The sequence below is a fragment of the Aspergillus heteromorphus genome (assembly GCF_003184545.1).
Source record: "Aspergillus heteromorphus CBS 117.55 chromosome Unknown BO70scaffold_6, whole genome shotgun sequence".
NCBI lineage: Eukaryota > Fungi > Ascomycota > Eurotiomycetes > Eurotiales > Aspergillaceae > Aspergillus > Aspergillus heteromorphus.
This window is the reverse complement of record NW_020290411.1, coordinates 915,096-942,299: the sequence shown is the minus strand read 5'-3', so window position 1 is coordinate 942,299 and position 27,204 is coordinate 915,096. Positions and strand designations below refer to the sequence as shown.

The following is a 27,204-nucleotide window of genomic DNA, read 5'->3' as shown; positions in this document are numbered from 1 at the left end:
TCTCCTAACTACTGATCTCTACGGAGTAACAAGGACGTCTTGCAGTGCGATTATCGTGATACATCATACCAAGAATCCTACGAGAAGATGAGATCCCGTGTTACTTCCACTGGACCGGAACGGATAGATGGAAGTGATGAGAGATATTTGAGAGATATGATACTATGTATGCGAGTTCTTGTGTGGTATAATAATCTGTACAACGTAACGTAACGTAAGCCTAGTCTGGCAGTCTGAGAGAGAAGAAAAGAAGTGTTACTCTCAGCCCAGTCGCACGCCCGCCTGGCGGTTCTTGCGGGCAGTCGCCCCCATGGCGTTGTTCATGCCCGTGTGCTGACTGCTGTCCAAGGCACTCATGGCCTCGCGCTTCTTCTCTTCCTCCATCTTCTTCAGCCGCTTCTCCGTCTTCATCTTTCCACTGCCCTTGCCGTGGAACTGGTGACTGAGATGCTTGAAGGCTTCCTTCTGGTTCATCGCCCGACCATACTCGTCCGTGTACTTGAGCTGCACATCGGGCTTGTATTCTCGGTTGAACACCTCCGCCATGTGGCGCGCATCCTGCTGGTCTCGCTGCTTGTTCTCCCAGCGAGCGTGTTCTTCTCTCTCCCGCGCGGACATCCGGTCCAGCTTGCCCGAAGCTCGATCACGCTCACGCTGCTGGCGCGCGCGTTTCTCGGCCTCCGTCTCGAGTCGAGTCTTCTCCTGTAGGAAGTTGTGACGATCCCGGTGTAACGAGTTCTTGTCCGCAGCGTCTGATCCCTTCACCAGCCCACGCTGTTTAAGCATAGACAATGTAGCACCCAGACCTTGATCCAGTGTAGCCTCTTCTTCTAACCCGGTGGTGCTGATATGCTGTCGGGATTGAGCCTCCTCGTCGCGCTTGATCCGTTCCCTGAGATCCTCGTCATCCTCAATATCATTGTATGTCCGCTCCATATCCACATCGCCAGCATGTTCAGGCTCATCCTGGCCTTCACTCTTGGCACGCGACTCGTCGGCGGGGGTTGATATTTGCCTCTCACGGCGCTCGGGGAGGGTTGGCTTCTGCAGGTTGGAGACAAACTCGGAGGTCTCGTCGATCACTAGGCCGGGCTCTTCCTCGTTTCCGTCAGGAGTGCCGACTTCCGTCGGGGTCTGAGATTCTTCTTCTCTGAGCTGTCTGGCAAGGTCCTCGGGACGCACTTTTTGCCGCTTCTTGAAGGCAGCGCGCCTCTGGCGAGTGAGGGAGGCCTGGAGATCGTCGTCATCCACAAATGAGATATCCTCGCCTGCCCACTTCCGAGGGGCGGGCGCGGAGACCGGTACTCCGTTATTAGTGTCAACATCCATTGCGTTGGCGTTTGGCGTACCCGTCGACTCGGCCGCGGGATCTAAATCTTCGTCATCCAGAACCGCCCTTCGCTTGGTAGCCTTGGCCTTCTTCTTCTTTGGCTTCTTGATCTTCACTTCGCTCACATCCATGTAGTCCGATGCAGGGGTCTCAGCCTCAAAGTCCAAACTGACGATGTTCATTTTCAACTTATTGGTGACCTCCTGTCGCTTGGCCTCCCGTTCCTCCTCAGTAAACCCCTTGGCATCGAGTGTGAACCGCTTCCGCTTTTTGCCATCAATTTCCTCGTCGTACTGCGCCAGAATACCGGTGTTCTCTTCCGTAGGATCGTAGGCAGGCTTCCGCTTCTTCAACTCCAACCGTTCTGTGGCCGCCTCCCTCTCCTTGAGATCGAGATTCTCGAGCTCATCGCCCTCCTCTTCATTCTCATCAATAGTCGTATCCTTCAGTGTAAGGATATGATCCTCGCCACCGTCGAAGTCGCCAACCTGATGTCCGACCTTAATACCCGCCAGGTCTGCCGCCGAGTATTCCGCCGCACGCTCGCGCTCTTCCAACTCCTCGGCCAGTTTGCGCGCCCGCTCCTTTTCGATCTTCTTCTGCCGCTTCTTCGCCTGCATCAGCCAGGCCTTGGTGTCCTCTGCGCCGCCCGCTTCTCCCAGTGTCGACCCTTCCAGCTTTGCGTCTCTCTGAGCCAGGTCACGCGCCCGTTTGATAGCGGCGTTTCGCTCCTCCCGCTTGCGCTTCGCCTCGGCGTCGTCCTGCATCTTCTTCCAGTTTTCCGACGCCATCGCCTCGCGCGACTCCAGGGTGCTCGCGGGGTCTTCATCTTCGGAGGAGGAGTCCGAGTCGTCGTGGTCAGCGCCTGGTACAGGAAGGGGTTTCAACCCGAGCGCTGCTCGGATTTTGTTGTTCTGCTCGATCGAAACAGCGTCCGCCATCTTGGGCAATAAGACGGGAAGATTCAGACGCGGAGAGGATGAAAGCAGGGGGTTCGGTGGAGGGGGGGGGTGTGGTTGATCAAAGAGGTGATCGAAGCAGAGATGAATGATAGTATCGCCTTTCCCGCCCAGCCAGCCAGCCCAGAGCGGCGAGAGCGCCGGTCCTTACATAATCCGATCCATCCTCGGTAAGGTTTAGCGCGCGAAATCCTTAGCGCGTTCTTGGCGCAGCCGATAAAAGGCTGAAGCTTCGGATTTTCACCTTCTTTCTTTTTTCTTTTCTTCTTCACCGAACAGACACACATGGATCTGTGTCCAGCGATCCTGTTCATGGAAGCTCGTCTTCTGTGTTTCGGTTGATTGCTGGCCAGTTCGACGACTTAAGGAGCCACCATTCTCATGGGTGGTCTTTTATTTCCGGTCGACAGATCTTAGATTAAATGTTGGTGCTGGGCGTCACTCTGACTTTGAGCTCCCTCGTTCTTGACTTGGTGAGCTCGGTTGGAAATCCCGGTTGCTGACGGCGTCATATTCCTACTCTCTTTACCGATCTGGCCGTCGGCCGATGAGGTTAGGGAATAACCATGACTAGCCAACATTCCTTCTAGTTACTCTAAAATTTGTAGATGGTGGGTTCTGGGGGTTAAAAGAAAACGAGTATTCCACGGAGTATTCGACTTCGTAAATGCCATATGCGTATCCAGTACAAAGTACATGCGCAGCAGAGCAAGACATGTTATGTTGTCTATCATGCCAGGACATTCATTGTCATTGTCTATCATGACCATGAAATCGTGTTCGTGAACTCTTCATGGCTCGAAATTTTATATTCGAGCATCTCAGCGCCATCGCGCGCGAGCAAAAACGAGGAAGGGAGAAAAACGGCCTGCCGTCTAGACAGACCGACCCGCGCCTGTCTCCTGACAGCTGCTGCACATCAAACCCAACCTCGTGCTCCGATATATCACATCAATAAAACAAGAAACCATTTTTATCATTTACAGCAGCTTCAAATGCCCCGTAACGCCATCCACCACACTCTTGGGACCCAAAACACCCAGCACCGTGCGGCTCCCACTGGCAATCTGCGTCCGTCCAGCATCCGTAATGACCCTGGCGCAAAGCCCAAGACTAATGGCCTTGGCCTGCAACTCCTCCATATCCTCCTCCGACTTCACCTGCAACGCAATCTTGGCCTGTCCTTGCGATTCCCAGCGGCGCAGAATCGACGATCCCGTAGTGTGAGCGGCCAGGTACTTATAGCACGCCAACGTAGCATGCGAACACTGGGCTGCGATTTTGCCTGTCGATTTCACCAACACCATGTATTATTAGCCTATCGCGCGACGGAATAGAATAGAAAAAGCACACAAGCATGGAGATGTTTTGGTGCAGATGCCAATTCATCAAACAAACACAGAACACATACCCTTGGTCATACCCAGATCCGTCCTCACGACCAAAACCAACTTCACTTCTTCAGCGGATTGGTCGAAGCTAGCGAGTTCGCTGCCGTCGCCTTCGTCTTCGCTATCCTCGTCGTCTTCCTCTTCCGAGGACTCGTAGTCCTCGTCCGACGAATCCCGGTGCACCTTCACATTGTAGCTGTTCGGCCAGCCTTCTTTTTCCTTCGTGGAAAAGAGCCCCAGCGAGCTGCCTTGGCCGATGAAGTAGCCTGTGATTCCGGCGAGGATGGCGGTCGCGACCACGTAGGCCGTTGTCGAAGGGGCTGAGCGGTCTATATCGGCCATTTTGGGGGGGGGGGGTGTCTTGGTCGTTGTTGGGTTGGGGGTTTGAGTTTGGTGGTTTTGCGATGGGCGGCGGTTGATTGATGGGCTGGGCGCGGCGGTGACGTTAGCGGGCCGCTCCAGGTCAGGTAGCAGCTAAGCTTACAGCTACAGCTACGGAGTACAGCAGGTGGATTTGCTGGCTAGCTTGCTTGCCAACCTACGTCGTGCTCAGGGGTACATTATTCATGCAGGCGCGCTGCCGGTAAAAATAAGGAGGGGGTTTACTTCAAAGCAGGAATTCTAGTTCATGTAAGAAGATTACGAGGTTTTGGTTCATGGAAAACAACAGCAACATTAAGAAAAAATAACCCAAAGTCAGCATAATCCAATTTGGCCAGACAGGCATACTGCTATTTCATTATATATACATCCCTGGTCATGCTAAATTGAAACGCTTATCTCGTCCCATGAACAGCGACGTCTAGTTAGAAGGAGCACTTGGGGCCGGGGCGCCGACATTTCCCATACGACGGCTCCTACACAATATCATGAGCGACCGGTCGCAAGAAGGGTTGGGGGGGGGGGAACTCACATGAAGGTGCGGCTGAAGAAGCTGATACCGATCATAAAGAGCCAGCTGGGAATCGAGCTGAATCCGTAGATGACATAGCCGAGAGGGAGCAGGAGTCCGTTCTGAGCAAGCCAGCCATCCGTGGGGTGGAGGGGACCCTCGTAAGCGGGCTCGTTCTCGTAAACCTTCTCAGAGTGCACCTTGTAGATGGTCTCAGGGGTGACAGTGGTCGAGTTCAGCTGCACAGCGTGGAGAGTGGTAGCAGGGCGCTCCTCGCCAAGCTGGGCCTGGGGGACCTGGAAGTAGAAGACCGAAGGGGCACCGGCAGCCCAGGCAGAGCAGAGGACCTGGTTGGTCTCACACTCCAACTTGGCAAGGTTGGGGGAGGTGGAATCGGCGGAGAACAGCAGCACAGATTCCTAAACGGGCAGATCATATTAGCGGCCGTCATTAATAGTTGATGTGGGCACGTCCTTCCCCCCTTTTCTGGGGCCTTACATTGAACGCCTGATCCGCCTGAGCACAGCGACCGAAGCAGGTCTTGTTTCCACCCGTGACGTAAACCAGCCAGTCCTGGGGCTCAGACGCCGGCTCCAGGATGGTCTGCCAGTTGGTCAGGTTGACGGGGGTGACAGTCTTGATCTCGATCTTGGCCGCCTTCTCGACAACCTTCTCGACGACGGGGACGGCGGGGACAACGGGGGTGGCAGTGGGCAAGTAAGACTTGGCCTTGTTGAACCAACCCTGAACACGATCCCCAAGGGGAACCTGCTCCTGAGCCACAGCAAGAGCTGGGAGGAGGGCGACGGCCTGGATGAAGCGCATGATGCTAGCAGTGAAGAAGACGCGTGGTCAGTCTAGGGGTCGGGAAATTCATCACCTCGCATCACGAGGAGGGGGAAAAACCAGGGGACAACCAACCTGAGCTGTTATTGAAGTGACGGGCGCGCTTTGGAGAGAAGAAAAGACTTTCTGAGAGCCAAAGGACGGACAGCAGGCAGCTTGGAGAGAGACAGACACTTGGGATGAAGTAGAGTGAAACAGCCACGATAGACGTAAGTGTCCGCGACAGGTGGCCTAACTCTAAACGGCAGGCCGGAGATCCAGCGACGCCGGGAGTGGGGAAGCCGCACTTCTGGAAGTCCCCATGCTTCGATCCCAGGCAGAGCAGACTGTCATTTAGAAATAGACTATTGGGACTAATTCCGATCACTCTAGCTACTTTCGACGCGTTGTGTGTAAATACAGTGTGCTGCGACTGAATGGTGGTTTGTTTACTCCTTGGCGGGGCGGAAGGTGCAACAAACAATAGGTATTATTACTAAGGGGGTACCACGAGGGAAGGTAGTAAGTAGTATCAACCAAGGCACGATCAAAGGGGCATGTAATATTCCCAACCAGTGCTTCTTTATAAAACATTGGAAGTTGCTGGGGGAATTATGTTGCTGCTATTTATGAAGTACTCAATAGGTCTATGATGGAAGGTGTTCTGGTGTTGCCACACCCGAGTGCTACCCACAAGTCGCTCCTTCCCTTCAGGTAATGGGGAACCTCGCATATATCATATTCCCCACGTCTGGGTAGGTACAGTAGTGTAGCAATGATCAACTCATACTCAGTCTTACACTTGTATCATCACCAGGTGCGATACCTTTCACCCGTGCGTTGCCTATACAGTGTACCTCATCAAGTATATTCCCGTGAGTGAATTGCTCTTATACCTCATCCATCATGAATATTATCCGGTCCTGGTGGGGACTCGGCTCCTGGCTTCTACTCGTGGCAGTCGCGGCAACTAGCTTGTTCGCCAGTGATATCAGCAATGTTGCTGGAGAAGAGAATGATATTGGCATCCATGGTGGGCACTCCGAATGGACCCCTTTGCGACTGTAGTATCGCCTTGCCTGACATAGCCCTTTCCCGCTTCTGCAACAGGGATGACCTGGAGAAATAGATCACTAGCAAACCGAACGGCCAGAACGATCCTCCGAACGCGTGCTTCCACAGTACCACCGGGCGACTTTCCCATCTGTACTAACCCCCGCGGTCCCTCGCGTCCATTCTGTCTCCCGGAAGATGGTGCGAACGTGACAGTGGAGGGGACTTACTACGTTACATGGAACGCGGACTTCTATCCCCTGAATGCCACGATCACCATCGAGCTGCGATACTCCGACTCCTCCGAAGGCGACTCGGCATTTACCTCGGAAAGGACGGACAATAGCTACGGATATACTCACATCCATATGCGCCAAGAATGGCTTCAGGGACGGCACCGAAACCTGTTGACGCTTTATATCATCGAGTTAGATCCAATATCAGACAAACGAGCAAGTGCCCGACGGGGCCCAACAATCACCCTTTATCCTAAACCAGTGGAGCATCGCATCCCTCCCCCTCGTGTGCGCTTCAATAAGCTAGCCCTGTATATCGGTCTTCCGGTGAGCTTCAGCGTTGTGGTGTTCGTTGTTGCAGGACTGTACTTCGGCATGAGGGAAAGTAGACGGATTGATCTGGGGTACGTCGCGAGGCCTGGGTACGGAATCGGGAAGTCCAAGATCCAGCGCCTGGGACGCCACGAGGGAGAGCGCAACGGGTCTGACTGCTCCTCGGCGCTGAAGAAGTATTCGGATGAGTTTGACTCGGGCGTCTCCGAAGCGGCCCACCCCGATCATTATGGCGATCTTGAGCGCAGTCCCACCTTGGGATTCAAGCGCGATTCGTCGAAGTTGAAGAGCTGGAGGATGTGAGCTCAAGCTGTTTCTGTCGCATGGCTGCGACAAGAGCAGAATTCGAAGTCTTTTTTGGCAGACCTCGTTCACAGTATGAGAAACACGCCTGCTAAGCGTTGGGTGGGACACCCTGCCGGTGCAATATGTTTTATACTGGACGAAATGGTGTTGGCCGACTGGCAGCATGAGCCATGGTAAAATGTATATATATCACCCTAGGCCAGCCGTTCTTTTGAGCAAAGGCAAGATACTATGCGACACGAACCCTTGATTATTGCCCGTCTATGTTGGCAGTTATACGGAGTGCGTACACCCGTACGATTTAGTGGTTAGTATAGAGTGTCTTGCAAGTATGTAGTTGCCATGGCATACCTGCAACTACCAACTAGTTCACCAACTAGAGTAGCATGAAGGATTGAGATGATGAATTTGGCAAGCCGCATCGGGCATGGCGCCCTGGGCCATACTGCAAGAGGACTAGTGTCAACAGCGGTGCAGGCCACTGATCGCCAGAAGATTTCCCGATGGGGAAATAAGATTACTGTCCAAAGAGAGCCGCCGGGCCAACGAAAGCCCAGGAAATGGAAATCCTGGGCGGTATCGGAATTCGGAAGGCTCTGACGTGGGTGACTCAAGCCCAGCGAGCACAAAGATTGAAAGAGTTGCCTTAGTCACGACTCTGGTTGGCGTTATTCAGTCCATCTGATAGGGGTACCAGGTCACTTGGAGACAAGCGTGAGCCATTCACCAATGACGACGACTCAGATACACCGGGAGAGGGTTGATTATCAATTTAAAGCCGTCTAGGCTTGGTTGCCATCTCGACGCGGCTATTGTGTAACGTCACTGTAACTACGAGAGACTCGCGGCGCTATCGGGAGCGGATGCGCGACCGGCCGATGTCGGGTCCGACTAACCCAGTCCTTACTAGCAGCAGAAGAAACCCTAGAGGCAAAACCCTCATAACAGGGGTTAAAAAGCCCCCTGGAGCAGACCAGCAGTGATAGGGCGCCTAAACGAAGATCTCCCAGCGATGAACTCGAGGACGCCCCGGGCGCCAGTAGTTGCACAGGTGGTGATGCCGTATCGATGCCTTCAGTGGCGAATTCGTAGCAGCGATGATACGGCCGGCCAGTTGGAGAAAGCGAGGGCCCTTAATAATGGTAATGCTGGCCGCGTATTGGCCAAACCGCCTCCAACCGACTGGGGAATGATCCTCTTGGGGCTGCCGGATGCGCAGGTGAACGGTCCAGGTTCCCCACAGAGCCAGGGAAAGAGGGCAAAAAAAGAGGACAGGCCCAGCGTGGTCGGCGAGTGAAAATTTCGTCGTTGCCGCAAGGAGGGCCCGTCCGAGCAGAGAAGAGTCATAGCCTGCGATTCTGTGACTAGACCGCCCGCCTTCTTAAACTCCACCCGCCTTTCCTTCTCTTGGGCCTATGACTCTTCCCTGCTTCTCTCCAAACTCCCTCCTTCCCTGCCATATAAATCAGATCGTGACTCAATCGCGGCCCAAGCTGTCAGTATACTTTCTGCTCACATCCCTCCCTCTGCCTCTTCCCATCCATAGTCCCTCTGTTCTAACCGTCCCGCATCCCCGCAGCTCTTTCTATACTATATCAATTTAGCTACTATTACCCCACCATCGTCTTCCTTCAACAACATGTGCCCCGGTGCTGAGAACGAGCCCAATGGGCAGGCCAACGGCGCCAATGGCAATGTCAACGGTATGGCTACATATTTAAATGCGATGAGCGCCAATCGCAAGTGCTGATGGACCCCCCCCCCCCCCAGGTGAACACCCCGGCTTCACTGCCGTCGAGACTCGCCAGAACCCCCACCCTTCCGTCTCCCGTAACCCCTACGGCCACAACGTCGGTGTTACCGACTTCCTGAGCAATGTCTCGCGCTTCAAGATTATCGAGAGTACCCTGCGTGAGGGTGAGCAGTTCGCCAACGCTTTCTTTGACACCGAGAAGAAGATCGAAATCGCCAAGGCTCTGGACGACTTCGGTGTGGACTACGTGAGTCATAATTGGGGGATGTGGGCGAGCGATCTATAAGGGCGTGTACTGACCACCAAGATTAGATCGAGCTTACCAGCCCTTGCGCCTCCGAGCAGTCGAGAAAGGACTGCGAGGCCATCTGCAAGCTTGGCCTGAAGGCTAAGGTATGTTGAACTTGCATGCAGCGACTCATATACACTGCCGGATTCTAACCTCCAATCAGATCCTTACCCACATCCGCTGCCACATGGACGATGCTAGGATTGCCGTTGAGACCGGTGTCGATGGAGTGTAAGTGATCATCGACTTACTGTATTCCCACGTTCAAAACCTAATAACTCTGCGCAGTGACGTCGTCATTGGAACGTCCTCCTACCTCCGTGAGCACTCCCACGGCAAGGACATGACCTACATCAAGAACACCGCCATCGAAGTTATCGAGTTCGTCAAGTCCAAGGGCATTGAGATCCGTTTCTCCAGCGAGGACTCTTTCCGTTCTGACCTCGTTGACCTCCTCTCCATCTACTCTGCCGTCGACAAGGTCGGTGTCAACCGTGTCGGTATCGCCGATACCGTTGGTTGCGCTTCCCCCCGCCAGGTCTACGAGCTTGTTCGTGTCCTGAGGGGTGTCGTCAGCTGTGACATCGAGACTCACTTCCACAACGACACTGGTTGTGCGATTGCCAACGCTTACTGTGCCCTGGAGGCTGGTGCCACCCACATTGACACCTCCGTCCTCGGTATCGGTGAGCGTAACGGTATCACCCCTCTGGGTGGTCTCATGGCTCGTATGATGGTCGCCGACCGCGACTACGTCAAGAGCAAGTACAAGCTCGAGAAGCTCAAGGACATTGAGGACCTCGTTGCCGAGGCTGTTGAGGTCAACATCCCCTTCAACAACTACATCACCGGTTTCTGCGCCTTCACCCACAAGGCTGGTATCCACGCCAAGGCTATCCTCAACAACCCCAGCACCTACGAGATCATCAACCCTGCCGACTTCGGCATGAACAGATACGTCCACTTCGCCTCCCGTCTGACCGGCTGGAACGCCATCAAGTCGCGTGCCCAGCAGCTCAACATCACGATGACGGATGACCAGTACAAGGAGTGCACTGCCAAGATCAAGGCTCTGGCTGATATCCGTCCCATTGCCGTTGATGATGCCGACAGTGTCATCCGCGCCTACTACCGCAACATCAAGCATGGAGAGAACAAGCCCCTCCTTGACCTCACGGCCGATGAGCAGGCTCAGTTCGCCGCCAAGGAGAAGGAGCTGGCCGCCCAGACTATTGCCTAAGTGGTGTGCCACCCATAATACCGTCTTGGTTCCTTTCTTATCTGCATATATTCCGATTGGAATGCGCCGTCCATATCTTTCGAGAGCTTTGATCATACCTTTTTAGCGGCTCCCTTTGCGGAAGACGTTCTCCTTTGCTTTTTTTTCTTTTCATTTTATGATTGGATGTTATGTGTCCCAGGATGTTTTTTTTTTCGGTTTCTACGGGGGGTTTTAAAAAGTCTTCATTGTCTGTGATGAAAAGAAGGGGGGAGGTCGGTGTTAGAGAGCCCTTGGTCCTTTTGGTTGGACCCTGTACATACGCAGTTCCGATGCTCGTGCATCAAATTTCCTACAAATACAGGACGATACAATTTAGAGTCACTTTGTTCACCTTGAAATGTGTCTTGTACGACCTGATAGAATAGAGCGTAGGGGTAGTCAGGGTACTATATCCGGATGCATGTGGGAACCGAGGCACGAATGTTGGTAATACATGTATCGCCGCTCCAAGCTGCCTGCATCATCCGACCGACCGGCCCTCGCCTCTCCGGCCCCGTCCGTCCTTCCTCCCCCGTCTCTTCGAGGTCGTCGCCCCCTCACCCGACCCTGCCCGTTCTCCAATTCATTATTACTGCAAGACAAGAATGGCCTCTTCCCTTCTTCCGGCCGCTCTGCAGAGCAAACTGCTGGGCTATAGCAGGGCCCCCAGCACGCAGCTGGCCGCTTTGCACCTGGATCTGTAAGTGGACGACGAGTAGCATTTCGTCATCCCCGCTCCTCAATCGCCGTTGGTATATTGAGTGTATCCAGACTTTGACTATTCCTTAACTAACTGGCCATCCACGCGATCCACAGTCTTCGCAATATTGTGTTTATCCTCTTCATACTTCGCTACGTTCGCAAGACATTCCATTCCGTCCGCGGTTACGGCATCTTCGGCAGCATTCGCAATGTCTACGCCGCCATCCGTCTCCGCCTCTATTCCATTTTCTTGCGCTTCCCCGGAGTCCGTGGTCAGGTCGATAAGCAGGTCTCCACCGCGATCGAGAACCTGGAGTCGAAACTCGTCGCCAGTGGCCCCGGTGTCACAAGGTATTTGAACCTCCCCAAAGAAGGATGGACCGCCGAGCAGGTTCGCGCCGAGCTCGATAAGCTGGCCAGTATGGAACACACGCGCTGGGAAGATGGTCGAGTTAGTGGTGCTGTGTATCATGGTGGTCAGGATCTTCTGAAGCTCCAGGCCGAGGCGTTTGGTCAATTCGGTGTCGCAAACCCCATCCATCCGGATGTCTTCCCGGGAGTTCGCAAGATGGAGGCTGAAGTTGTGGCTATGGTAAATGCACCCGGGACCTGACACGGACATTCTGGCTTACTTGGAGATAGGTCCTGGCGCTGTTCAATGCTCCTTCCGATGGTGCGGGCGTCACTACCAGTGGCGGCACCGAGTCCATCATCATGGCATGCTTGGGTGCGCGGCAAAAGGCCTTCCTCGAACGAGGTGTAACGGAGCCGGAGATGTGAGTGACGGTTCTTTTGATACATTACTTGTTAGTCGACTAACAAGGCTCGCAGGATCATCCCCGATACCGCCCATGCTGCTTTCTACAAGGCTTGCAACTACTTCAAGATCAAGCTTCATCGTGTTCCTTGTCCGGCGCCAGACTACAAAGTCCACATCCCCTCCGTGCGTCGTTTGATCAACTCGAACACGATCCTGATCGTCGGATCCGCACCAAACTTCCCCCATGGAATCGTCGATGATATCCCAGCTTTGTCTCGGCTCGCAACTTCGTACAAGATTCCTCTCCACGTTGACTGCTGCCTTGGATCCTTTGTTATTGCATTCCTCAAGAAGGCGGGCTTTGCATCGCCGTATGAGGAAGAGGGCGGTTTCGATTTCCGCCTCCCTGGCGTGACCAGCATCAGTGTTGACACCCACAAGTACGGATTCGCGCCCAAGGGTAACTCAGTGCTCCTGTACCGCAACAAGGCCTACCGCAGCCACCAATATTTCATCTACCCCGACTGGTCCGGTGGCGTCTACGCATCTCCGTCCGTGGCTGGCTCTCGCCCTGGTGCTCTGATTGCAGGATGCTGGGCTAGTCTGATGAGCGTCGGCGAATCTGGATACATCAAGAGCTGTCTTGATATCATGGGCGCGGCGAAGAAATTTGAAGCATCGATCAAGGAACACCCGGTTCTGTCGAAAAGCCTCGAGGTTGTTGGAAAGCCCATGGTCAGCGTCGTTGCATTCCAGAGCAAAAATGAGGCTGTTGATGTCTACGACATCGCGGACAGCCTGTCTGCGAAGGGCTGGCACCTCAATGCTCTTCAGTCGCCCCCCGCAATCCACGTGGCGTTTACTGTTCCCACTGCCGCTGCTGTTGACGAGCTCACCATCGACGTGGCCGTGGCCGTCGAGAAGGAGCTGGAGAAGGCGGAGGAGAGGAAGCGCCAAGGGAAGTCGTATGTTGTCAAGCGTGGGGATACTGCGGCTCTGTATGGTGTGGCTGGCAGCATGCCGGACAAGAGTATCGTCAGCCGCCTGGCCGAGGGCTTCCTTGACACTTTGTATAAAGCCTAGATGAGCTACTGACCCAGAAGACCTGCATTGTTGATACGTTTTCGAAAAGCGAAAAGACCCGGTAAGGTCCGTCCGTTGCAAATAGTGGACCACTGGTGTTATGGTGTATAGGCTTAGATATTGCATTTTTTTTTCTTCTTTTGTTCCTCTTCACGAGGAAGCATATTGTTAGCGATTAAACGAAACAACAACTTCAGGGCCCCCTATTCTTGGTATGTAAATGCCCAATTCCATATGACAGTATGTGTATAGTATAGTACAAGTGCAACGCATCGTCGTGCAGGACAGAAACAGCCCCAATCAGTGACACAAGTCATATCGTGATAGACGATCGGGTTGGTGAAAGCAAAACCGCTGCATGCAAGAAGAAGCTCTCCGAGTCGCCCTTCCAATAGGGAGACCTCAGTCCTCAACATTGTTGTTTAACCCCCCCGATGCAAATAGGTAACTAGGTAGGTATCCAGCCAGCTGATCTGATAATCAGCCAGACGACCCCCTCCCACCACCCATGACATTCCCAAACATGTCTGACAATCGACAATTCAACAAATCGATACCCCGACTCCGGTCGCAAAAACAATTAAAAAAAAAAAAGAAACAGAAAACGCGGTCAACAACGCAGTTCAAGAGACAAGACAGCCGTAGCGTCGCGCACAGGAAGAAAGCAAGTCCAAGTCCAAGTCCAAGTCAAGATCCAGTCACGTCAAGTCAACTGAGTCCAACTCCAACCCGTTTTCAAATCAAGCGCTGGTGTTCTCCTTGAACTCCGCCACCGAAGTCCTCTCAATGTAGTATCCCGGGTCGGGCTTGCGCTCCAAATGCACCTCTTGCTTCGTCAAACTGCGATCGACCTCCTGGACCTGCACCAGTTCCTTGACTTTCATGATTTGACCGGCGACGGACGGCGACACGGGGTGGAAGACGGTGGCCATGCGCTTCTTCAGACCGAGGGCTTTCAGGACGTCCGAGGAGCGACGAGGGAGACCGATGGCCGATCGGACCAGGGTGACGCGGAAGTAGCTGCTCATTTTGGTGTATGGAGGTAGGGCTGGCTGTAGGGATCGATTGATTCGTGGCGGTTGCGGAGGTCGGAGGATAGACGGTGCGAGGTGGACGGGGGAGGTTGAGGATAGAGACGGGCCCCTTATGTATGTATGTATGGATGTGTGTGATTGATTGTCTCAGTCAATCGCGAATCCCGAGTGTCTTTTGCGAAAGAAGGGACTGGCCGCAAAATTCCCGATGCCGTAGGCGGGGAGTCACGTGGAGGGCCCGTTCTGCCGGCATCTTTGTCTCCGGCGGGCGGGATTGCGGGTGTGCTGAGGCCCTTCTTCCACGTATTATTATACTAGGTAGGTGCTTTCCCTCCCCTGTCGAGCTAAGTGAGCTCTATTCATGAGCTGGGGTTAAGCTCTGGTAACATGTGCAGCGCCCGTGGCTAACGATTTCTGGTTTTGGATTAGAGATTACCCTTCACTTGAAGCGCTGCGCGTTTAGGAGGGGATACCGCTGAGGGGTTATACTATCTCCAGTGACCTGTTCTTTCGCTTCTCTCGCGGATTGCTCGCGGATTGCGACGGACGTGGTGGATTTAATAATACTGCTGTATTCAGGCATCGTGCTCGATTGTACGTGTGCGGTCACTCGGAGAATCAAGTCGTCGAGCGACTTCTTTCTATACCTCCTCGGAGCGAACATTCATGATTGGACTGTACGGACGGGGCACCCTATAATACCTGATTACGAAAACTCGACATGGCAATGGCTCGTGGGGAAGATAACAGCGGCGCCACGGTGACCATGCCGCGCCTGGAGGACATCCTCCGACACCCGGAAGACCTGGACAAGATTGCCGGGCTGAAAGCCGAATACTCGCGCAAGAAGACCGCCGTCGACGCACAGCTCCGTGAAGGGCTCCGGGATCAGCTGGAGACGGTCCAGCGCAGCATCAACGCCCTCACCGAAGGTCAGCGACAGGTCTCGAAGACCAAGGATGAGCTTCAGGGGATCGACAAGCTGTGTGCGGAGTCACAGACCAGCGTGGAGGACTTTTCGCAGATCGATAATCTGGCCAAGGTACAGAGGAATTTCGAGGCAACGTTGACGATGAAGAAGGGGCTGGAGAACTTCAGTGAGGATCTGGCCTTGGTCGAGGACTTGTTGCGGGAGGATGACGAGGATTTGGAGAATCAGCCGAATCTGTTGCGTGCTCATATGCAGATCTCGAAGCTGAGAGATTTCCGCGATGAGGCGATGGATCAGATTCGCAAGGCCCAGGATCCGAGTAGCGAGGAGACTTTGATGGATTACTTCCAGGGGTTGGATTCCGTGATTGATTGGTTTGATGATCATCTGGGCACGGCGTGCATGAACCTCATTCCTCTCGTGCAGTCGGATAACCCGAGTATGGTGGTTCGACTGGCCGTCGTGGTGATGAACGAGGAGAAAAATGATGCAACGGTTCGTGTGCTGCAGGAGGCGCAGAAGGACCATCAGGATCTGGCAGATCGATTCAAGTCAATGAATGTGGGCCCCAAGACGGTGAGGGGGTATAAGGAGAAGTTCCTACAGGCGATCGAGTTTTATGCCCAGAGCCAGTTCGAAGCAACCAAGGAGGATTTCCTGGGAGACCCGGACAACCTGGATAAGAGCTTCCGGTGGTTCTTCAACGATCTCTACACCGTCCAGCAAGGCATGCAAGCGCTTGTGCCGAAGAAATGGAACATCTACAAAACCTACGCGGACATGTACCACCGCCTGATGCACGACTTCTTTATCGGACTGATTAACGACCCCGAACTCCCCGCCGATAACCTGCTGGCGATCATCCACTGGACGGAGAAATACTACAAGAAGATGAAAAAGCTCGGCTGGGCACAGGCTGACCTCAAGCCCAACATCCTGGACGACCGCGAGCCCGAGCTCATCCGCCAATGGCAGAACATCATCATCCGCGCCGTGGAAGACTGGACGAACCGCATCGCCGAAACCGACCGCAAGGGACTGGTGGAACGCATCCCAGACTCCCTGGACACCAACCCGGAGGGCTGTTTCCGTACCAAAACCCTCCCCGACATGTGGCGTATGCTCCACGAGCAGATCAAGGCGTCGGGGGCCTCGTCCCGAACCGACGTGGTGGAAGGCATCATCGACGCCATGTTCCGGGTACTCAAGGGCCGCCAAGCAGCGTGGCAAGCGCTCCTCGACGAAGAAATCGCGAAATACAAAGCCCCCGGCGGCGACCAACTCGACGGCCTTCAACTCCTGCAAGACTGGCTGGTCGCCGTCGCCAACGATCAAATCGCCTGCATCGACGACAACGACGAAACGGGCCAACTCGGCCACCTCACGCGCTTCAAGCGCGAATTCGAGACCATCGTCGACCCGAAATACATGGCCTCGCGCGCGATCCCCGAACTCGAGGCCCTGCGCGACGGCTACGTCGATCTCAGCACCCACTGCCTCACCCAGTTCGTTGACCTCATCTTCGCCGTCGACTTCCGCGGCACCATCCCCGAATTCTTCACTCAGAAGTGGTACGGCGATTTCGCTATCAAGCGCATCACCTCCACCTTCGAGGACTACATGGCCGATTACAGCCCCGTCCTGCACCCCTCCCTCACTGATATCCTCGTCGAAGAACTCTCCGACGAGCTCCTCGTGCGCTATCTCTCCTCTGTTCGTAACCGCGGCGTCAAGTTCCGCCGCCATACCGACCCGTACACGGACAAGTTCAAGGACGATGTCCTCACGGTCTTTGCCTTCTTCCAGAACTACCCGGATTCGTTTGCCGGGACGATCAAGCAGAAGTGGCGGCTGGTTGACTGGCTGGTGCGGTTGTTGGAGTCCGAGAAGGGCCCGGCGCTGGTGGGCGTGTATGAGAACTTCAAGACGGAGTATTGGGATCTGCAGCTTTCGTGGGTCGAGGCGGTGGTCAGGACGAGGGATGACTTCGAGAGGAGTATGGTTAGTGCGGTGAAGGCCAAGGCGGCGGAGTTGTCGGTTGAGAGGGGCGTGGAGACGCTGATGAGTAAGGTGAGGTAGTTAGATGGGTGATGGGTTGGTTCATTGCATGGGGAAGATCTTGTCGTCTTTCAGCGTGGCGTTTGGTGTTTGCTGGTCTGGTGTATAGTACAAGTACAGTTACAGTATAGTAGCTTAGGAGAGTGGTTATTGTCGGTCGATTAGTTGGGTCATTCATCCATCCGTTATCCCGTTACCTCTATATACACAATGCGATCTGATCCTATCGTCTATCTACAACAGAAATTACCTCAGACCTGCACGCCCCCTTCCAAGCTGCCGTCACTACTATTCCCCTGTTCATCCTCCTGCGTATCCGGAGTCTCAAACTGCAAGCTTCTCTCCGCAACAACCCGATATTTCTCCCCAAGCCGCGCATTCAATCCATCGTCGTCTTCCTGGGGATCAAGTTTCTTCGCCCCCATCTCACAGATACAGACTGTTTCGATGGGGAAGTCCCTTGCCCACACAAACGGTTTTGAAGTAGCGGGTGTTGCTTTCTGTTTCTTCCCCGCGGGTACGGTCTTGATACTCTCTGCTTCCGCTCCAGAGTCACTGTTGTTCGTAAGATCAGCGTCCTCATTTGAGCTCTCCCGAACATGTATCTCTCCAGACCGGGGAACCGTCCTCTCCGCATCGAGATAGTAGTCCCGATAATGAGCGAGAATGTCTCGCGCATCGAATGTATATTGACTACTCCGATGGTTCTTGCTCCCCTGCTGACCACCACCGCCACCACCCCCACGTCGTTTCCCTTTCACGTAGATCGTATTCGCGATCGTAGCATGTAGCAGAAGAGGTCGTACATGCTGCGACTTTCCTTCACGTTTCGATCTCGGACTGTTTGGTGTGCGCGATTCTGCGACACCCTCGACGGGCCCTTCTACCGGGAGGAATGGTCCGTCAGCTGGAGGGGGTTTGGACGTTGCTTCCCCAGCAGAAGCATCTGGCTTAGTCTCGCCCTGCAGGAGCCCAGCCTCGAGGAACTTATCGCGCAGTCTCTCGCAGAAGGGATATAAGCGCGAGGTAGTGTCCACAGGGGCTGCGTGCAGGACTGTAGCGGCCTTTGCGCGGGGGAGGGCATGGAGGGATTCGAGAGAGATAGTAAAAGGGCTAGGAACAGCAATGTTCTTGTCTTGCGATGTAGTGCAAGGTTTCTTTTCAACTGCTTCTGGTGAGAGTGGTCTTTTCCCTCGTGGCCTGTTTGCGGATTTTTCAGCATCGCGGAGCATGGAGACTAGATCGAGGGATTGAAGGAAGTTGATAGCCTCGTTGAGTCGGTCTTTTGTGGGCAGGCTCATAACACCTAGGGTTAGGTGAAGAGTGCCCACGGGGCGGAGGGCGCCATGGGGGATGAGGGGTTGTTTGGAGAGCAGTTCTCGTAGGGTGGGGTTGGTCTGCTGCTCCGCTCCTGGTTTGGGAGGAATGGCAGCTTTGAATGTCGCTAGGGACGACTCGAGCTGAGGAAGTGAGATGGGATTGATGAGTGGTAGACAAAGAAAGTGGGTTAGCGGAGGCCTCTTCTCCTTCTTCTGCGGGGGGTTTCGGGCTGTTCTGTCCGACATGGTCTCGTAGTGGCGGGGATGCGAGCGTATGAGGGATGTTGAAATTGACCAGGATGAGATGCAGGGCCGGACAGGCCGGAGAGAGACCATCTAGCTGTTCCAGTCTGGTGTGATGAGAGGTAGATATAGCTCGGAGGAGTCAGAATGTATGGGGCAGATCAAGGGTTGCTGTCATACGCAGAACGAAACAAAGGTAGATTTGGGGAGACACTCGTTGCAACACGAGATAATTAAGAACAACCGACAACCAGCTACCAAAGAGTCGCGATGCGAATCTGGATGGAAAAGAGTTGAGGAGAGAAGAAAGAAGTCGGAAGAGGAAGTAAGCTTGCTTATAGCTCCGGCGGCAGCCAATGACGGGCCGCCCAACTCCGCACGATGATGTGATGCCATCATCTCCTCCTCTTTCTTTTGTTCCTCTTTCTTCCTCCCTTTCCCTCCCGTCTCCCCTCATTCCCAACCATCAGAATTCAATCACTCAACCATGTACTCCCGTCTCCCCCGAGCCATTCTCTCCCCGGCCACCACGGCCGCCCGCCCCTCCTCCCTCCGCCTCGGCGCCCGTCTCGCAGCAGCAGCAGCAGCAGCAGCACCCCAATTCCAAGTCCAATTCCAATCCCACCCCTCCTCCAGCTCCTCCCGCGCAGCCCCTCGAGCCTTCCACTCCACCCCTGCATCTCGCAAGGGCATTTTCCCCGACTCCGCGGACCCTCCGGCCCCGAACCCCCAATCCAACAATGTCGCCGGCGCAGCCGCCCACGTCACCGAACCGTCCCCGTTGACCGATGAGCAGTACTACGACTACGCCGAGCATTATCTGGACCAGCTCCAGATTGAGATCGAGCGGGCGCAGGAGGAGGGCTCGGACATTGAGGCTGAGTATAGTGTGCGTTTGTCCTTCCATAATAATTGACTGAGGCCAAGCTCAGTCCAATCCAGCAACATTAGCTAACAATGTCCTCTTTCTCTTGTTGTATAGGCCGGCGTTATGAACATCATCGTCCCGGGCGTGGGCACCTACGTGCTGAACAAGCAGCCTCCGAACAAGCAGATCTGGTTGAGTTCGCCGATTTCCGGGCCCAAGCGGTACGATTGGGTGGTGGAGGGGGACCAGATGCACGAGAAGCAGGAGTCGAGGCCGTTTGTCAATGGGCAGTGGATTTATCTGCGCGATGGGTCGAACCTGACGGATCTGTTGAATCATGAACTGTCTTTGGATTTCCCGAAGGATATCTATAGTGAGATTGAGGAGTGAGTGAGTGAGTCGATTTGCTCTTGAAATGATGCGAATTATGGGTGGATGAATGAATGAGTATGGGCGAGGATACTTGATATAGCCCGCTGGTTTATGTTACAGGGCTATGAGACCTCTCGTTGCGTGTTTGTGTCGCTGTGGGATTATGTAGGATATGATTTTTTTGTTCTTTTGATGCGAGTGCTATTTAGTATCTGCTAGATAAGACACTTCGGCAGCAGGACGTTCAGTCTCTTTGTTGCGCAGAAATACTAAGACAAGTTTCGGCTTAGAAACACCCAGCCTGCGAACTCAACAATCCAACAGTTCGACTACATGAAATCTGCGAAGCTGAGTAGCGTAAACCATAGTCATCTGGGTATCCTAGCAATAGCAATAGCAGTAGCAGTAGCAATATGTCTGTCTCTCTGGCGTGACATCAAGTCCGATAAACACCAGCCTGCAAGCTGGTTCTCGACCTCCGAGCAATCCACGATCGATTTCGCGCCATCACTCCCAGCATATCCGCAATGCGATCGACCGGTTTATATATCTTCGATCGGCAACATCGAGGGAGGTCCGCCCCGTCCGATCGAGCGTTCGTGAACCCATCAATATCCTGGCGCTAGTGTAGACAGTGACGTCCTTGTTCGCATTCAGAGCGACCGATATGTCATATCTTCGTTCTTGTTGCGTCGTGCGATCGGTGGCAGGCAGGCAGGCAGGCAGGTAGGCAGGCAGTCCAGCATAACCCCTCCCTCGACACAACCCCGACCCGATGGGTCGTATATTATCGCCTCGTCTTCATTCATACCAATCATCATTTTTCCAATCTTCCCATACTGACAATTTTCCCAGTACCTCAGATCATCAAAATTTCAATTAAGCCTGAACCGCCACGGCAGCAGACCCGGTCTTATCGTCATCATCCTTGGCCAAATCCGCCTGCAGCCGTTAGTTTCTCTCCTACCCTTAAACCGAAGAAGACGGAAAGCCAAAAAAAAAAAAAAAAAAAAAAGATCAAGTAAAAGAGAGAACTCACCTGGTCAAAAATCACCCGAATCATCAAACTGCAACTCGGACACACGGCAATATCCTCCCCGTCGCGGAGATCATCGATCGCGATCTCGAAGCGGTCGCCACACGGACACGGGTAGTGGTAGGACTGCAGGTTCGGGTCGAAGGTCATGTCCTCGATTTCGATTTCATCGTAGATAGAGAGGGCTTCGTCGGCCATTTTGGATTTTAGATAATTAGTGGTAGCTTGGAGGTTGGAGGTGTGGGAGAACTGAAGACCTGGTGGGAGTGGGAGAGGCAATAATTAATTGGTTGGTGGCTATCGGGGCTGTTATCGACGGAAAACTTTTGGCGGGACGGGTCAGGTGATTGCGGGGTTGCTGATTGGATGGCGTCCTTGCTTTGTAGTACTACACAGAACAGAGTGCACAGGGCAGAGGGGTAGGTAATCTTACTCAGGTACCAGGTACTTACTAGGATGACTATGATTGACCGTGTAAGAATAGCCAGAAACAATGTACTTCAAATGCAGTTTACAGTCATCACAGGACTCGAATTAATCTTCTCCAGATCGTCTTCATACCAGGGTATCATAAAACAAACAGACTCATACGCTCAATCGCTCAATCTCCATCCTCACGTCCTCGATATCTCGAATCAATGATCCATATCGTCGCGCAATCTCCTTCATGGGCGCAGACTGCTGAGCTCTAGTTGCGCGAGAACTCCCACCCCCGCCCGTATCCACCTCCTCGTAGCCCTTCAACTCCTCCAGCGCCAGTGCGCGTTGCTCCTCCAACCGTTCCCGCGTATCCCGCAAATGCCGATAATACCGACCCAGCGCAGCGACAACCTCTGGGGTATGGATGGTCGCCAAGATTTCCAGTTCCATGACACTATGGAGTCATTACGATCAGCCTTCTGACCCTAGCAGCTTCCCACAAAACAAGTACAAATACATACCTCAGCTTCCCTTCCACCCCCTGCGCCACCGTAGCAAGATGCTCCGCCCGGGCCTTCGTCGCTCGAGCCACCGCGCCGTGTTTAGCCCGCTCCAAGAGCATCACCGTCCGCTCCAAAACCGCTGCCCGGGTCGCAAGCACCTCCGCTGCTATCGTGGCCATCTGAGTCCGCGCGGTCGGAATCTCTATCAATTGTTTCTGGCGCAGCGCGCGTAGCCGGTCTTCCAGCTGCGCGGCCACCGGGACCTGGGCTATGGATCTGGCGACGGCCTGACGAGTCCGTGCGCGTGGTCGGGGGCGGTCGATGGATGTAGATCCAGCTGGACTGGTTCCTGCATTTGCGATCGCGCGGACATCGCTGAGGGCTGTCGAGAGAATCTCCGATAAAGGCGCTACCAGGAGTGGCATGTTGGAATAAAACAGATCGATGTCCGGAGCGAGGAGGACAGATGTGTCTGCGGCTTCGTGACTGCCATCATTGAGGGCGAGCAAGTCCGGACATGATTCGAGATAGAGGCTGACGATGGCGACAGGGTCTCGACACTAATGAAATTCGCATACGATTAGCCTATTAAGCTCATTTGTCCGACCGAGTTGTTGCGTGAGGGAAGGTATGGTTTCCAACATCGTCAGGTAATCCACTGTCCGGATCGAATGCCAATCGTCGTAAGGCATGCTGTTTGATCTGCTTCTTCGCGGCCCGTATCTGGCAGTCTCTTACTTCCTGGAAAGTGAAGTCACGGTCAGACTACTCGGTCCTTTCTCTTGTCCGCGGTGCAGGCCAGACGTCAACGTACTTCCCGCAGCGCTTTCCTGGCCGGTTGTGCATCGTGGGCGCGCGTGGAACCATCGGGGTTAAGTAAGGTGGTTGTCAGGTGCTGGTAGAGTCGCTTGAACTGAGGATTGTTTTCCAGGATGACCGGGTCGCACGGGGGTATCATTGTCTCGTTAGCATTTGTTGTTGGTGAAGCCGGAGGGCCGGAAGGATGCCTTGTCGGTTGGCTGGCCGCCCACCGCCCGGTCCCCGTGACTTGGCTGCTCGCATACTTCGTCTACGCAGGCAGTGGAATGAACAACAGACGTGTAGGAGCACAAAGCTTGGATTCTCGCTTCCGTTTTCACATTTCCTTCGTAATCATACATGCAGCTAGCAGCTAGTTCAACAACCTTTGCTCATCCGATTCAGATTAACGCGGCTTAATGAACTTGGTTCCCAGGCTCAACGGACTTCTTCCAATGGCCATTCAAAGGGAAATAAGTATGGCGGGATTTGGGATCCGTTGCGCACAGAGCCGTCAGACGTTCACTCAGCTTCAAAATCTCCCCAAGTATCACCATATGTACAAGCCTAGAGCCCGATGACAACCGAACCGTCCTCCAACATTAAAGAAAGTCGCTAGAAACAGAAGCAGGGCAACGGAAAATACAACAAATAACAACAGCTCATTAAGAGTTTGACGACACAAAGCACGGAGTAACACGCAGGGAGCCGGTGCGGATCAGCAGCAGGATCCCAGTTGCGGCGCGCAGGCACAACTGAGGAGATCAATGTAGCATTCTCACACCGAGCCCATTTACTCCTCCTCGCTCTCCTCTGAATCATCTTCCGAATCATCGCTGCTCTCGTTGGCTTCGACGGAGGGGACTGGGTCGGGGGAACGGCCGCCGCCACCACCGCCGCCGCCCTGGAAACGAGACAAGTTACTCTCAAGCATGTTGATCTGCGCCTCTTGCTCGTACTTGCTCATGGGCTTGTTCTTCTTCGGCTTCGGAGCGGCCGCGTTCCCTGCTGCGCCTGCAGGATCATCCTCGACAACGTGTGGTGCGTTCTTCTTGACGAAACGCAGCAACATAAGCAAGACATCATTGGGAAGCTCATCAATATCAAGTTCGATCTCAGCCTCTTGGGTACCCTGCACGGAATCATTAGACCAACACCTAGATGGCAGTATAGGGGCGACGGGGACATACCTTGAGGGACGGGACATTGGTTTGGATGATCTTGAGTGCTTCCTGCATCTTCTTATCCGGAAGACTACTGATCCCGTTGGAGATGATCTGCTTCTCGTGATAGCTAACCCAGTGTTGCTTCTCGGGCTTCGCAATCTTAGTGCTCTTCTTGTCCTTCTTGCTACCAAGATTCATGGGCCCAGGCTTCTTAACTTCCTTCTTCACGGGCTTGGGCTTCCCAACCTTCTTCGATCCGGGAGGGGTTTTCTTCTTCTTCTGCGTGATCGCTTCGATCTGGCGTGTCATCTCCTCCATCTGCTTCTGCAGTAGGCTGAGCTTCTCGGCATCGTAGTCGCTTTCTTCCGCCTCCTCTTCGCTCTCTTCCTCGGAAGATTCAGCGCTATGGTGCTCGGGATGTGGTTCGTGCTGTTCCAGATACCGCGATTTCTGGGCCCACTTCCTATTGAACTCTTCGTCCAACCGCTGGCCAGAAACGTAGGTTGGGTCGCCGGGAATGTTGAACTTGAAACAGTTTTTCAAAATAAGACGTATATCAAGCTCGAATTCCTTGGCGTTCTCATACTGGCCCGCCTTCAGCTTGGTCCCAACAGTGGCAAGATCCATTGGCTTCTTGATAATGCTGTGGTAGGTGGGAATGTTCAGGGCAACAGGATCAACGGGATAGTAGAAAGGTGCAGCGTAGCCAAAGTGCTTGGGCTTGTACAGCTCATCCAACACTTCCTGGCAGAAGCGCAATTCCCACTGGTACTTCTTCTTCTTGGGCTTCGTAGAGTAGGGAAGATCACGCTTTGGGGGGTGGATAGAACGCTTGGGACGACCGTCTGCATTGGCAGAATCGCGACGAATCAGTGGGAGGCCCTCCGGACCCAGAGCAAAGGTTGTAGCCTGAGGAGATGCAGCGGTAGCGCGTACGGTGTTGGGGCTCGGCGCCGCCCGGGGCTCTCGACGAGCTGCCGAGGTCTTGGGGGGTAGCTTCTTCGGCTTTTTCTCCTCGATTTCATCAGATCTGGGGATGTTGGCCATCTGCTTTTGAAACGTGCCCTTGAGTCTTTGGCCTTCAACAGTGACCAAGTGGTCCGGACCATTGAATGTCAAAGCGTTCTGAACCATGAGGCTGAAGTCATCGACAACAGCTTGGGCATTAGGATAATCATTCATTTTGAGTTTCCGTTCAATGGTACCAAGATCCATAGGGCGTTTGATGATTTGTGGGTAGTGAGGAACGTTTAACTTGATGGGATCCACAGGTTCTCTGTAGAAGCGCGAGTCATGCATCCGCTTCAGGCTTTGAACCGACTTGACGAGGAACTTGTGCTGGACTTTGCTCATAGGCCTCTCTCCGTTCGTTGCTCTTCCGGAGTGTCCAGAAGCAGGCGTGGGGATGCGAGGGACCTTGAATTCGGAAGACGCTGAACTATCGCCTCCAATCTTGGTACGTTTGGCGGCAGGCTCATCGCTGGGATCACGTTCGCGCTCTCTAGAAAGCTTGGTCGGTGAAACGGGGACATCCGGGACGTCGCGCATCTCCTGGTCAACGCTCTTCATTGAAGGAACCGAAGGAGCAGTGCTCGTAGCACCTTTGTTCGACGTGCTTTCCGGCTTTGCACTAGTTGAAGGATGGTGGGGAAGATCGGTTTTCACAGTGGCAGAATCCTGTGATGACTTCGCGGTGCTCTCCACTTTGGCCTCGGACGACGGATCAGTTGATGGCTTTGATGCGTCCTTGGGCGCCTGCGTGTCTTGTGAACCGGCGCCATTTGCACCACCACCATCGACCTGGGCAGCGGCAGATGGCTTCTCACTGGTTGTTTCCTTCTTGGCTTCTCCAGTCGTACCTGAGTCCATGGTTGAAGATTTACCTTCGTCGGACGCGGCGGCTGGCTGCGCTGAAGTATCTCTGGTCGACAAAGATGGAGATTTCGGCGGGGAGGTCGCGGTCAGACCATTGGTGGTTGCAGGTTGCTCAGCAGTATCCCCATTCGCCGTAGCAGGCTTTGTGTTCTCCTTTTGCTTCTCTGCGCCGTTGACGGTCGCGTCGGGTTTGGTGTTGGTTACAGCATCTTGCGCACTGAAGAACAGTCAGCGACAACACCATAGTGGAGCCAGAGTGAATGGCAGTAACACATACCCAGTGCGACCGATATCCGCGGGCGCAACTCCATTGGGCGACGGCGGCAGTTGAGGCTTCTCCTCTTTGAGAGCAGAGGGTGCCTCGGGAGGCGGCGTCGCCATTTGAGGTTGCTGAATGATTAAGTCCTCCGAAGAGACCGGGATACAAAGAATCTAACAAGCAGCGATTCTGGTGTGGAAGCTGGTCTCGGTAATCAGAGAGTGGGGGGGAGGGGTTTAGGGAGCGACGGCAACAACGATCAACTGAATAGGTACTCTCTGCGCTATCACAGACTAATGTATGGATTCGGTTATCCGGCGAGCAGAAAACAGCTGATTAGATGACAGAAGGCACAAGGCAAGACGGTTGTCCTGCGCAGGCAGGGTCACAAGTGTTGCGACGCCACGGGAGTTGCAGAAGATACAAGAAAGGATGAGGATTAGCGCGGGCCGGAGGTGTGGAGAATGCGACAGGAAGGAGGAATTTATAGTGCCAAGAGGCGGCGGGCGGAAACGCCGGTCACGTGTGCCGAGGACGGTTGACTAAGCGGGAGGCAAGGTCGCCGACGAAAGAGGCAAGTGAATTCAAAGGGAAGGGGCAAAGCAATGATGAGGACGAGATAAGGAGAAGGTCAGTTGAGGTTCGATGGTTGGGTCGCACGTGCCAAGACAGATCGTTGCCTGAGGCAAGAGCGAGGTGTGATGCCTGGAGAAAGGAGCAGGAGGAGGGGAAGGATGGAGACGATGAGGAGAAATACAGTCCGTGACGGCGGAAGCTTGGAGTCGTCGCTAGTAATATTAGAACAAAAAAGGGGGAAGAGGGGGGAGGGTGGGTAACGAAAAAAGGGAAATGGAATAAGATAGAATAAAATAAGCAGCTGCAGGAGCTGTGGCTGGGGATCGAGGAGCGCGCGACGCGAATGACGCGTTGATAGCGTGTTGGAGAGTTGAGTGACCAGGGGTAGCCGAGGGCCACAAGGTGTAGACAAGGGCGGTCGGGGGGGGGGAAGGGTAAAAAAGCGTGACCGGCGCGCAGCTCTCAGCTCAGCTCCAGAAACAGAGACTGAGAAAGTCGGAGGGGGTGCTAGAATCCTTAAGTACGAACGGCCGCGTCGCGCCCGTCCGCCCTCTGCCGCTAACTCCATCGGCG

The 27,204-nt window shown here is 54.1% G+C and overlaps 11 protein-coding genes across 11 annotated transcripts; 5 read left to right on the top strand and 6 right to left on the bottom strand.

The window, feature by feature from the left end:
• Positions 1-132: 132 nt before the first annotated feature.
• On the bottom strand, positions 133-2,352 carry BO70DRAFT_360325 (U4/U6-U5 snRNP complex subunit SNU66). Its single transcript, XM_025542752.1, has one exon. It carries the CDS (start codon positions 2,269-2,271, stop codon positions 262-264), a length of 2,010 nt encoding a protein of 669 aa, XP_025401567.1. The 5' UTR covers positions 2,272-2,352; the 3' UTR covers positions 133-261.
• Positions 2,353-3,269: 917 nt separating this feature from the next.
• BO70DRAFT_369660 (aminoacyl-tRNA hydrolase) lies at positions 3,270-5,397 on the bottom strand (the record flags this gene model as incomplete). The annotated part of the gene is made up of 5 exons (XM_025544692.1): positions 3,270-3,574; positions 3,701-4,107; positions 4,287-4,301; positions 4,594-4,991; positions 5,071-5,397. 5 exons carry the CDS (start codon positions 5,395-5,397, stop codon positions 3,270-3,272), a joined length of 1,452 nt encoding a protein of 483 aa, XP_025401566.1.
• A 906-nt stretch (positions 5,398-6,303) lies between these two features.
• Positions 6,304-7,807, top strand: BO70DRAFT_421622 (DUF4448 domain-containing protein; the record flags this gene model as incomplete). The annotated part of the gene is made up of 2 exons (XM_025547537.1): positions 6,304-6,430; positions 6,535-7,807. The coding sequence occupies 2 exons, from the start codon at positions 6,304-6,306 to the stop codon at positions 7,320-7,322; spliced, it is 915 nt and encodes a 304-aa protein (XP_025401565.1). The 3' UTR covers positions 7,323-7,807.
• Positions 7,808-8,648: 841 nt separating this feature from the next.
• hcsA (homocitrate synthase) lies at positions 8,649-10,978 on the top strand. Its single transcript, XM_025540935.1, has 6 exons — positions 8,649-8,820; positions 8,905-9,028; positions 9,096-9,325; positions 9,391-9,471; positions 9,531-9,598; positions 9,656-10,978. Exons 2-6 carry the CDS (start codon positions 8,965-8,967, stop codon positions 10,605-10,607), a joined length of 1,395 nt encoding a protein of 464 aa, XP_025401564.1. The 5' UTR covers positions 8,649-8,820; positions 8,905-8,964; the 3' UTR covers positions 10,608-10,978.
• A 200-nt stretch (positions 10,979-11,178) lies between these two features.
• On the top strand, positions 11,179-13,379 carry BO70DRAFT_360319 (sphinganine-1-phosphate aldolase DPL1). The gene is made up of 4 exons (XM_025542751.1): positions 11,179-11,328; positions 11,445-11,922; positions 11,973-12,106; positions 12,162-13,379. Exons 1-4 carry the CDS (start codon positions 11,234-11,236, stop codon positions 13,171-13,173), a joined length of 1,719 nt encoding a protein of 572 aa, XP_025401563.1. The 5' UTR covers positions 11,179-11,233; the 3' UTR covers positions 13,174-13,379.
• A 534-nt stretch (positions 13,380-13,913) lies between these two features.
• Positions 13,914-14,201, bottom strand: BO70DRAFT_287289 (mitochondrial 54S ribosomal protein uL30m; the record flags this gene model as incomplete). Its single annotated transcript, XM_025539228.1, has 1 exon — positions 13,914-14,201. The coding sequence occupies one exon, from the start codon at positions 14,199-14,201 to the stop codon at positions 13,914-13,916; it is 288 nt and encodes a 95-aa protein (XP_025401562.1).
• Positions 14,202-14,934: 733 nt separating this feature from the next.
• BO70DRAFT_287481 (SNARE-binding exocyst subunit SEC6) lies at positions 14,935-17,217 on the top strand (the record flags this gene model as incomplete). Its single annotated transcript, XM_025539238.1, has 1 exon — positions 14,935-17,217. One exon carries the CDS (start codon positions 14,935-14,937, stop codon positions 17,215-17,217), a length of 2,283 nt encoding a protein of 760 aa, XP_025401561.1.
• A 133-nt stretch (positions 17,218-17,350) lies between these two features.
• Positions 17,351-18,910, bottom strand: BO70DRAFT_360317 (uncharacterized protein). The gene has a single exon (XM_025542750.1). It carries the CDS (start codon positions 18,849-18,851, stop codon positions 17,448-17,450), a length of 1,404 nt encoding a protein of 467 aa, XP_025401560.1. The 5' UTR covers positions 18,852-18,910; the 3' UTR covers positions 17,351-17,447.
• A 288-nt stretch (positions 18,911-19,198) lies between these two features.
• BO70DRAFT_360316 (frataxin family protein) lies at positions 19,199-20,291 on the top strand. The gene is made up of 2 exons (XM_025542749.1): positions 19,199-19,647; positions 19,741-20,291. The coding sequence occupies exons 1-2, from the start codon at positions 19,246-19,248 to the stop codon at positions 20,014-20,016; spliced, it is 678 nt and encodes a 225-aa protein (XP_025401559.1). The 5' UTR covers positions 19,199-19,245; the 3' UTR covers positions 20,017-20,291.
• Positions 20,292-20,877: 586 nt separating this feature from the next.
• Positions 20,878-22,915, bottom strand: BO70DRAFT_287051 (zf-CSL-domain-containing protein; the record flags this gene model as incomplete). The annotated part of the gene is made up of 6 exons (XM_025539222.1): positions 20,878-20,940; positions 21,038-21,283; positions 21,626-21,908; positions 21,976-22,517; positions 22,600-22,698; positions 22,772-22,915. 6 exons carry the CDS (start codon positions 22,913-22,915, stop codon positions 20,878-20,880), a joined length of 1,377 nt encoding a protein of 458 aa, XP_025401558.1.
• Positions 22,916-23,522: 607 nt separating this feature from the next.
• On the bottom strand, positions 23,523-26,238 carry BO70DRAFT_199600 (putative transcription regulator BDF1). The gene has a single exon (XM_025538578.1). The coding sequence runs from the start codon at positions 25,788-25,790 to the stop codon at positions 23,913-23,915; it is 1,878 nt and encodes a 625-aa protein (XP_025401557.1). The 5' UTR covers positions 25,791-26,238; the 3' UTR covers positions 23,523-23,912.
• Positions 26,239-27,204: the final 966 nt, after the last annotated feature.

Coding starts and splice junctions, on each gene's coding strand:
- hcsA (XM_025540935.1), top strand. CDS start 8,965: ATGTGCCCCGGTGCTGAGAACGAGCCCAATGGGCAGGCCAACGGCGCC. Junction 9,029..9,095: donor CGCCAATGGCAATGTCAACG/GTATGGCTACAT, acceptor CCCCCCCCCCAG/GTGAACACCCCGGCTTCACT. Junction 9,472..9,530: donor AGCTTGGCCTGAAGGCTAAG/GTATGTTGAACT, acceptor ACCTCCAATCAG/ATCCTTACCCACATCCGCTG.
- BO70DRAFT_199600 (XM_025538578.1), bottom strand. CDS start 25,790: ATGGACTCAGGTACGACTGGAGAAGCCAAGAAGGAAACAACCAGTGAG.
- BO70DRAFT_360319 (XM_025542751.1), top strand. CDS start 11,234: ATGGCCTCTTCCCTTCTTCCGGCCGCTCTGCAGAGCAAACTGCTGGGC. Junction 11,329..11,444: donor GCCGCTTTGCACCTGGATCT/GTAAGTGGACGA, acceptor CGCGATCCACAG/TCTTCGCAATATTGTGTTTA. Junction 11,923..11,972: donor AGGCTGAAGTTGTGGCTATG/GTAAATGCACCC, acceptor ACTTGGAGATAG/GTCCTGGCGCTGTTCAATGC.
- BO70DRAFT_360317 (XM_025542750.1), bottom strand. CDS start 18,851: ATGGTCTCTCTCCGGCCTGTCCGGCCCTGCATCTCATCCTGGTCAATT.
- BO70DRAFT_360325 (XM_025542752.1), bottom strand. CDS start 2,271: ATGGCGGACGCTGTTTCGATCGAGCAGAACAACAAAATCCGAGCAGCG.
- BO70DRAFT_360316 (XM_025542749.1), top strand. CDS start 19,246: ATGTACTCCCGTCTCCCCCGAGCCATTCTCTCCCCGGCCACCACGGCC. Junction 19,648..19,740: donor ACATTGAGGCTGAGTATAGT/GTGCGTTTGTCC, acceptor CTTGTTGTATAG/GCCGGCGTTATGAACATCAT.